This window comes from Echinops telfairi, unplaced genomic scaffold (assembly GCF_000313985.2).
Source record: "Echinops telfairi isolate 266 unplaced genomic scaffold, ASM31398v2 ScPeMD7_7420;HRSCAF=8458, whole genome shotgun sequence".
Classification (NCBI taxonomy): domain Eukaryota; kingdom Metazoa; phylum Chordata; class Mammalia; order Afrosoricida; family Tenrecidae; genus Echinops; species Echinops telfairi.
In genome coordinates, this window is record NW_022111320.1 from 24,934,226 (window position 1) to 24,943,332 (window position 9,107).

At 53.7% G+C, this 9,107-nt stretch overlaps 2 protein-coding genes across 2 annotated transcripts in view; both read left to right on the forward strand.

Moving 5' to 3' along the window:
* The first annotated feature begins 2,428 nt into the window (after nt 1–2,428).
* Nucleotides 2,429–9,107, forward strand: part of GLB1 (galactosidase beta 1) — a 102,872-nt gene continuing 96,193 nt past the window's right edge. Inside the window, exon 1 of the mRNA XM_045297677.1 lies at nt 2,429–2,549. Within this exon, the coding sequence (XP_045153612.1) occupies nt 2,463–2,549 (87 nt within the window). The 5' untranslated portion in view covers nt 2,429–2,462. The remainder of the gene's footprint in view (nt 2,550–9,107) is intronic.
* On the forward strand, nt 2,476–7,082 carry TMPPE (transmembrane protein with metallophosphoesterase domain). The gene is made up of 2 exons (XM_004704052.2): nt 2,476–2,549; nt 4,984–7,082. The coding sequence occupies exon 2, from the start codon at nt 5,093–5,095 to the stop codon at nt 6,431–6,433; it is 1,341 nt and encodes a 446-aa protein (XP_004704109.1). The 5' UTR covers nt 2,476–2,549; nt 4,984–5,092; the 3' UTR covers nt 6,434–7,082.

The window sequence follows — 9,107 nt, forward strand, 5'->3', positions numbered from 1 at the left end:
CACATTTGCTTATTCACCTGCTTTGTCTTCAGCAGTTGTGTCGGGAAGGTGAGCATCATAGAATGCCAATTTAATAGAAGAAAGAATTCTTGCATTGAGGGAGTACTTGAGTGGAGGCCCAGGGACTATTCTTACTGAGGAAACCATGTGGTTTCCTTACTACACTTTGGTATAGCAGGAAAAAAAAGTGATCTCTTCATGAGGGTATGTATCAAGGAGAGTCATGTCATAAGAACTAATTGTTGACTAACTGACTTTAGATACAAACCATACCTGTTTTGATTTACCTAAGAAATTGACTTAACAACCTATATAGGAATGAAATTCCTTCTGAATCTGGGGACTGCCTGCATGTGCACTGCTCCTTGTGTACCATGCATATTCTGTGAAATAGGACATTATGCGATTTGGATATTGTGCAAACTCATATTAAAACTTGATGGAAACCTTCTTCCAGTTGTCCTGTGGCCTCTGCTACTGCTATTGTTGGTAGAGGCTGGGTGAAGTAGGGAGGTGGTGGAAGTAGCTTCCAGAGACCAGAGCAGGGAAAGTGTGCTTGGACAGGAAGTGTGCTTGCTGGGTCCAGACACCGTTCTACCAGCCCAAGCAGCAGGAGTAGCCTGGGCACACCCTGTAGCACCCCTCCCTCTCCTGCCCCAACTACCCACTGGACAAAGCCTAAGAGCCTATACCCAGAGCCTTGTACTCAGAGGTGCCTCACCTGCCTGTGATTCTACTCATGATCCAATGTGGCAAGAGTCTGGGTTTGAGGTGTTTAAAACCCTAAGTGTGGGGGTGGGGAGAGAACAAAAGGAGAGCTGTTTTTCCTTTAAAAACAACGAGAAAAACCCTTTGTGGACCATGGATGTAGATATTTTCAGACATTGTAATCCAGGGATATCAGGATATAGACGATAGAGAGGGTTACACCTTAGGCTGCTAACCCCAAAGCCAGCAGTTCGAAACCACTGGATGCTCTGCACATGAGGCTTTGTGCTTCTGTAAAGCGTTACAGTCTGGGAAACCCATGGGCAGTTCTACTTTGTCCTAAGGGGTTCTTATGAGTAGAAATTGACTTGATAGCAATGAGTTTGAGGTTTTGTTTTTTTTTAAATGCCATACCTACATATATAGATGAGGAGGCTTCAAAAAGTTGGTGGGAAATGTTTCTTATCATTTAATTCCATTTCCCCACAAACTTCATCAAGCGCCTCCTATATAAAAGTTGATCTCTCTAAAGGTTCTTCCCTGGCAATTTCTTTTAAAACCAAGATGTATGGAATGACTGGAAGGGAGGCTTTGCAGAGGGTGCAGGAAACTAGCCAGGAACAAGCTCGGTTTAAACTTCAGACGCTGCTCCAGTGGTAACCAGAGGCCCTGGACAAGCCTCCGTTTGTTCTTTCGGCTGTAAATATGGAAAATCGTGTTATATCCGCATTTGCAGGCCGGTCGGTGCACAGGGATGTTGAAAGGATAAAGCGTGAAATGGAAAGGTGGAAAGTGTTCGCTGGCTCCCCTCAACTTGAAACAAGCATTCTGCAGCCGTTGGCACTTCGGGGGCTGGCAGGGGGGTCATTTTGTCGCTTGAACCACACCTGGAAAATGAGCAGCTGTCTAAAGCAGCGGGCCTCCAGCTTTAACGGGCACCAGCATAACCTCAAGGGTTTGAAGCAGCAGCTCAAAAGACTGCTTGCTGGGACCCATCTGGAGAAGCGCATAAGCACTGGTTGCTGACCTTTTCAACCAGAAGGTAGAAGGTCCCAACCCAGCCCTGCTGGAGGGTCTGCTGCTAAAGATCACAGCGCTGGAAACCCTCTGGGGCAGTTCTGTGTTGTCCGTAGGGTCACTATGAGTCTGGTTCACCTGAAACCGGTGTGGTTTTGCTTTCAGTCACAGGGTGCTTTTTTTGTTTGTTTGTTTGTTTGTTGTTTTTGAATGCAGTTTCTGGGGCAGGGTACCACATTTATAATTTAGCAAGCGCCAGGTCCTGCTGGCACAGTTGGTGGGCACTGTGTGAACCCCTGGCTGAGGGTTTCCCGGAGAGGTTCCCGTGCAGGGCTAGGACTCCAGCTAGGCCTCTTCGACTTCGGCTGCGCTCATTTCTCTAGTGCGGCCTCTCAAGACACCCAGGGGGCCACGAAGCCCCCTCCAACTTGGTTATCAAGCTGTTCAGACAGGGCCTTTGCAGTGCTCATTATTTCAAAGGATTCCTCCCATCTGGCAGATGCCAGCAAGATCCAGTTCTTGTCGTGCAGTCACGGGGCCCTTGGTGGCCCAAGGCTCGCCCAGCCCGCCCCCGTCCCAGTCCCCTGCTCGCTCGCCCACTCCTGTCGCTCCGCTCTCGAGGGCGGGGCGCTGGGCGGAGCGAGCGCTGAGCGGCCTGCAGGGCCCGGTCCCCGGTCAGCTGACACCGAGCGGCTGGCCCCGGCGCCCACTGCAGATCCCAAGGTCGGCGGGCGATCATGCTGCGGCTTCGGCTTCCCACCGTCTCTCTGCTGCTGGGGCCGCTGCTGGGGCCGCTGCTGGCGGGCCCGGCGCACGGCTTGCATGTAAGTCCGCGGGCCCCGCGCGCCTGGTCCACGGACCGGGGACTTGCTGCCGGGAGCCGAGCTGGGGCTGGCCAGCCGGGGTCGCGGGGCCGGGAGCAGGGGACCCTGAAAGGCACTCCGGCAGGCAGGCGGGCACCTGGCGCGCACGCGGAACACCGGACCTCCCATCTGGGGTGCGCCGGCCGGGCGGGGCGCGCCTCCTCCGTCGCGCGTGTGCTGGGTTCCGCCTCGCTCGTCCTTTCGTTCGGATCCATTGCCAATCCCGGAAACTGGGGGCTGAAATAAGGTGCGCCCCAAACCTTGCCGGACTTGAAGTTTGGGGGTAGGGGGTTCCAAGTTGGGGCGCCCTCCCGGGTGCAATTCGTTCTCCGCGGGGCGCTCCGGAAGGGGAAAACTGGGGTCAAGAGAGGCTCCCCCCCGCACCCCGCAATGGGAGCCCCGAGTTCGTTTTCTTCGAGGATGCGCGCCCTCTCAGGCGTTCCCCTGTTGGTGGTTCCCCCCACCTGCTTTGTTACGGGGATCTCTCGTCCCTTTCGCGTGCCTTTCTTTTGGGGGTTGGCGGTCCAGGTGGAGGGTGGGCAGAAGGGTGCGTGCAGGCCGAAGTTTGCCCAGGCGAGGTGCAGCTCCGGGCGCGCACTTTGGCTGGAAAGGCCCCTGAGGACACTCTTCCTTGCTGTCAGGGGCCGGCTGTTCCAGCAGGGCCGAGGGTGGCCTCTGCACCGCGGCCTGGAGGTCAGATCCCAACCCGGGAGTGGGGAGGCGGGTAGTGAAGCAGCTACCTGTTCAGCAAACCTCCTGGGGCGCCTGCAGGTGCTGGTGCGTGGAGTCTGGCATGTGTTTTAGTAGGTGGCGGAGGAGGAAGCCCCTTAATAACCTTGGAGGAAAGCTTTTTCAGTAATGCCCCCAGGGCAGAGAAAAAGCCGTCCATCAAACTAAAACCGTGGTTACAAAGCTTAAACCTTTGGGAAACAGCTCTCAAAAAGTTTTCATTTGGGGAAACGGTTACTTCCAGTGATACGCTCTTGCTTCTTCTCTGCAGGAGAAAGAAAGAAAACGAGGCTTTCTACTCCTGTCAAGGTTTGCAGCCTTAGAAACCCACGGGGCAGTTCGACCCTGCCCTGGAGTGTGACCTTGGGTGGAGTTGGACTGATGGCAATTAGGTGTTGAGTGTTTAGAGGCAGGCGTCTTGTTGTAGGCGCAGTGGCTAAAGTGCTGTTCACCACAAAAGGCCAGTGGTTTGAACCAACCTGCTGCTCCAGAGGAGCAAAATAAGACAATCTGCTTCTGAGATTGACTCCAGGGCAGGGGTTTGGGTTTGGACTGAATGGTTTAGGGATCTTGTCTGAGAGGGTTGGAGGACTCCTGGGCTTGGAGGTGAAGGCTAGTGAGGGTGGGGTTGGGGGACAAAGTTCACAGGAACAGTGGCAGGGTAGGCGGAGAAAGGCCTATATGCGGTGGAGCAGAGAGGGAGCGGAAGGATAAGATGGGAGGTCAGGGCTGGTCCACAGGGCGGCCACCTGGGGGATGGTTGCATGGTCATTTGTACACCAGCATTCAGCAGGGGGGTGCCCTGTGGCTGCCCTCCCACGACCCCAAAAGCCCACACAGATAGGCTGGCTGCCCCACTGGAAGGCTCATATCTTGTGGGTCTAGGTGTTCCTCATGAGCTGAAGAGAGGGGGTTTGTGGGTCTGGGCTAGCTTTGTCTTATTTCCTTGATTACATTTATTTGGACCAGCGTATCTCCAACTTAAACCATATAGAAAATGAAAACTGAGAACTTAAAAAAAAATCTGCTCATTTGTTTAAAAAATAGTAAGTCCATTATATGTTCACCGTAGTAGCACTTTTATTAAAATAACAATGTTTTCTACCAGACTTGGGTGGAGAGCAGCATCGTTTTACGTTTTCACAAATTGCCTTAACTCCTAGGGCAGCAGAACTCTGCCTTCAGTCTGTTGCCGTATCGAGTGTCAGGGAGCTTCTGGAAACGCTACTGTTCACCCAGGACACGAGACGGGAAAGGAAGCAATGGCCCAGCCTTATTTGGAAGCAGTTTTAACTTCATGACCTTTCCACTCCCCTAACTCCCTAAAGAGGGCATGTCCAGGGGGCCCCTGGCCCAAGGGCATGTCTAGGGGTCCCCTGGAGCACACTTTGAGAACGTGCCCTTAGTCACGAGTCTGGTTTGAGCAATTATTTGTGATGGAGCTGCCCGGCCTTGTGGCAAAACAAAAACAGAGAACACTGTAGGTAAGAAAATGAACCATCAGCTATGCTATCGCAATCTTGAGTGTATGTGTTTGGGTAGTAATTTGCAACTCACTGGTATTTGAGCTGCTTGGATCTAGGTGGGCTGGAAAGACCTTGAGGTTTTGAATGGGGACAAGGACTCTCTAGTATCCCACAAAGCTGATGCTGGTTCCTGGTTACAGGCGGAGTTGACCTGGAAACCTCTTCTTGGCCACTGTCCTGTCTAAAGAACTCACCTTCCAGAGCCCACCTGCACAGAACTGGTGGGGGACCCTCCTAGGAGCTGAGAAAATGGTGACCTTCAGGCAGCTGCCCCTGGGTGTGAAGGCCGCCCTGGCTGCTGGTACTGTCTTCATGTCCATGATCGTCTCCCGCACCTACCTGGCAGGGAGCCTGGAGCTCAGGTCCTGGAGGTGGGTGTTCCGCCTGCAGCTTGCCTTGTTCGTCAACTCGCTCATGCTCATCGGCTCCCTGTACATCTGGCGTAGCACCGTGAGCAACCTCGGCCCCTCCCCAGCTGCAGTGTCGGCCTGGTTTTGGCTTTGGAAGATGGCTGTGGTGGTGTTTCTCGGCCTGGCCCACTCCAGTTCCTTCACAATGCTCTTTCTGGTGGCAGAAGAACCCTATCTCTTCTCCTTGGCAGCCTACTCCTGTCTGGGGGCTTACATCATCATGGTCTTCTTCCTCTGTATCCTCAGTGGCACAGAGCAGGTCTGCCAGCTCTTGGCCTGGCGCAGTGGCAGGGTTGTGGGCAGCCTGGACAAGACCAGGAAACTGGCCCTCCGGCCTGCCCTGGCAGTGGTGGTGACTGCTGTGCTCAGTGTGGTTGGGCTTCTGAATGCTGCCCAGCCTCCAGTCGTGAAAACAGTGGAGGTGCCCATCCACCAGCTGCCTCCCTCCATGGACAACCTCAAGATCGCCCTCCTCTCGGACATCCACTTGGGCCCCACGGTAGGGAGGACTAAGATGGAGCTGTTCGTCAAGATGGTGAATAAACTGGAACCCGATATCACAGTGATCGTGGGTGACCTGTCCGATTCGGAGGCGTCGATCCTGCGGACAGCCGTTGCCCCCTTGGGCCAGCTTCGCTCCCGCCTCGGGACCTACTTCGTCACTGGAAATCATGAGTATTACACATCAGACGTCAGCAACTGGTTCACGCTGCTGGAATCCCTGCACGTGCGGCCCCTGCACAATGACAATGTGAAAATAGCTGCAGCAGGGGCCCAGCGCGGTGGTGGTGAAGATGGAGCCTGGATCTGCTTGGCTGGCGTGGATGACATTGAAGCGGATATCTTGCACTACTCTGGCCACGGCATGGATCTCATCAAGGCCCTGGAGGGCTGCAGCCCAGACCACGCCACCATCTTGCTCGCTCACCAGCCCCTGGCTGCCAAGAGAGCCCTCCAGGAACGGCCAGAAATTAATCTGATCCTTTCAGGGCACACCCACGCTGGGCAAATCTTCCCCTTGAACGTGGCAGCCTATCTCCTGAACCCTTTCTTTGCTGGTCTCTACCGCGTGGCCCAGACAACATTTGTCTATGTCAGCCCGGGCACGGCTTACTATGGGATTCCAATGAGGTTGGGTAGCCGGGCGGAGATTACGGAGCTCATCCTGAGGGCTCCCTGAGCACAGCCCTGCCCTTGCCCTTGGCCCTCTCTTCCCCACTGCCCAGTGGTTTCCCAGCTTGATCTCCTCTCCTGCCCAGTCCTGCCAACATACCCTTGGTCACAAGCCTGTCCTGAACAATCATCCGTCATGGAACAGCCTGACAAGTTCAGGTTAACTCTTTAGATGGCCAGTTGATTGGCCATTGTGGTCACCTATGTAAGAGCGGGTATTTCCGGAGAGTATGGGGTGGGACGCTCCTCCCATGCAGAGTTCCCAGAGAAGAATGGAATCTTGGGATTGCTCTCCAAGTGGAGTGGGGAAGCTGCAGGCATGGCTTCTGCTTGTTGTTTTAAATCATCTCTAGGACCAGGGCAGGCTTCTGGAATCACGGATCTAGAAATTCGCTTGGGAGGAAGCCGCGTTGCTAGGAAATTTGGGAGAGCAGGCAAGATGGAGGCCCCCTGTGTCTTCTGCGGAAGACTGGTTTCTCTTTCCCCGTCATCCCTATCAGAGCCGCCAACATTGAGACTATCAGCAAAACCCACACCCTGTGCATTCAAGCCTCCGAGTGTGGCTGTTTCTCGGGCTGTGCTCCTGGACCTTTGTGGGTGGGGGAAGTAGACAGAACTATGAGCAGCGTGGTGGTGTTGGTGGTAACAATCTTTGGGTGGGGGGGGGGGCTGGCTTTCCTCCCTCCTCTTGTTTTATACAACCCTTGGGTAACACAGTTGGAAACAGGCTGCTTTTCCCCCTTGGGAAGCGAAGACCCTCAGGCAGAGAGAGGAAGGGTGTTGGCAGAGGGACAAGTTAAGGAGGTGATTCGATGCCGGAAACTGGACCCTCTACCTCTCAATAAAAGTTCTTTCCACCAGGAGGTTTCCGTAGCTGTATCTGTCCAGGGACACGTAGGATGAACCAGGGCACCGTCAAGACCCTCTAGCATGGCATGTTTTTTCCAAATGATTTCACCTTACCTGTAACTGCACGGAATCGTGCCTGGGGAGGGAGTTGGCTCATTTCCGTTCGGGGAGTCTGTTAGATTTGGAACCCTGTCCCCAGGTTTGTGTCTGAGCGCTTGAGAGAAGGGGGAAGGCAAGGCGTGGATGGGAGTGGGCGGCTTCGGGTCTCACACACGGCTTTCCTCATGTTTGTGGCATGCTGGGATTGCCTTTCCTGTTGGGCAGCTTCCACGCCACCTACCTAATTCCTCAAGATCTGGCCTTCGATCGGGTCACCTCGCCGCCCCCAGCTAATTTCCTTTGATGGAGAATCGCCAACAGGGAACAAAGACACCTGCTTTGAGGGCAGAGACGGATCCTTATCACTCTTGGGTCAGGCAGCATTGGGCAAGTGACTTGACCTTGATGCGCCTCAGTTTTCCTGAACTGCGACATGGGCTCAGTTGTATCTCCATGAAAATGGTTTCCTCGAGAGGGTACTAAGAGATGGTGCTTGAGTTGCAGGTAGCTCAGGGCACACAGTACGTGCTCCAATGTTCCTTTTCAATTGTTACCTCTGGGCTTTCTGAGGAAGGGTTCCCTGTGAGTCTTAGACACAGGTGCCCAGAGAATGTCAGAGGAGTCAATCTGGGGAATGTGAGTGGGCAGCTGCCACCTGGATTTATTGATGCAGCTGCTGCTGGAGTTTGCTCTGCTCTGCCTGTGGCCATGTCTCCTTGTGTGTGCCCTGCCTGGCCCAAGGGAGAGTCTATATATTCCTCATCCTCCTGGTGGTGATGGGGTAGCCAAGGGAGCTTGGACACTACTTCTCCTTGTTCTCTGAAGCCTGGGTATTTGATAGCTGGGCATACGGTCAGGATGGAAAATGTGTTCCTGAGTTGAGATTCTGGTGGTTTCCTCACCTCTCTCCCTTGTGTCTATTTCCCTACAGGCAGGAATGTTCTGGAGAGAAGGGGCCAGGGAAGGGGCTTGGCGAGCTTTTCATTTAGCACACTTTGCAGATAAGATTGTAGGTGAGGTGGAGTGCCTTACCCAAATTGGTGGACCTGCACTCCACTTCCTTGGCTCCAGGGCCCCTGTCTCCATGCGCCACATGCTGCCCCCCACCCCTCTCTGCCTCTCTGGAAGCCTGCTCTTCCAAATATTCTTTTTCAGTGGTTCGACCCAATTGGTTGGATCGTTTTTACCAGCTTTTCTGTTGTCTTTTGTGTTGGGTTTCCCCAGACTAGGTAGATTTGATAGGGAGACCCCGCTGTGCTGGCAGGTAGGTCTGGGTCTATACACTGCATGCTCGGTGGGTGAAACCCACCAGCAGCTCTGATCCTGCCAGGATCTACAGCTTTGAAAACCGTATCCGGGGTCTATATGAGTTGGAATTGACTTGTGGGCCGTCATTTTGGGTTGGGGTTGGGGAGGACCTGAGTTGAGCAGACCCAGCCCTGCCTCAATGGAGAGGGGGGGAGCTGACTCAACCTGATACGGCACTTGTTTCACGAGTTTATGACTTTGATCATTCTCATCAAAGCCCTGAGCTTGATGAAATTAGTTTTCATAAACTCTTATTTTTAAATCTTAGTTTTCTTTTTTTGGGGGGGGATGTCATTTGGTGGTCCAAAGGCCTTACTGGGTGGATTGTTCTTTGTTAACAGAAATAAAACCTGTGTCCAAGAAGTAGCTGTCAATACTTTGCATACTTGGTTTGTATTCCCAGACCTGGTAGAACTTTTTCCAGC

Excerpts from the sequence above, each read along its gene's own strand:
- TMPPE (XM_004704052.2), top strand. The coding sequence starts at position 5,093 with ATGGTGACCTTCAGGCAGCTGCCCCTGGGTGTGAAGGCCGCCCTGGCT.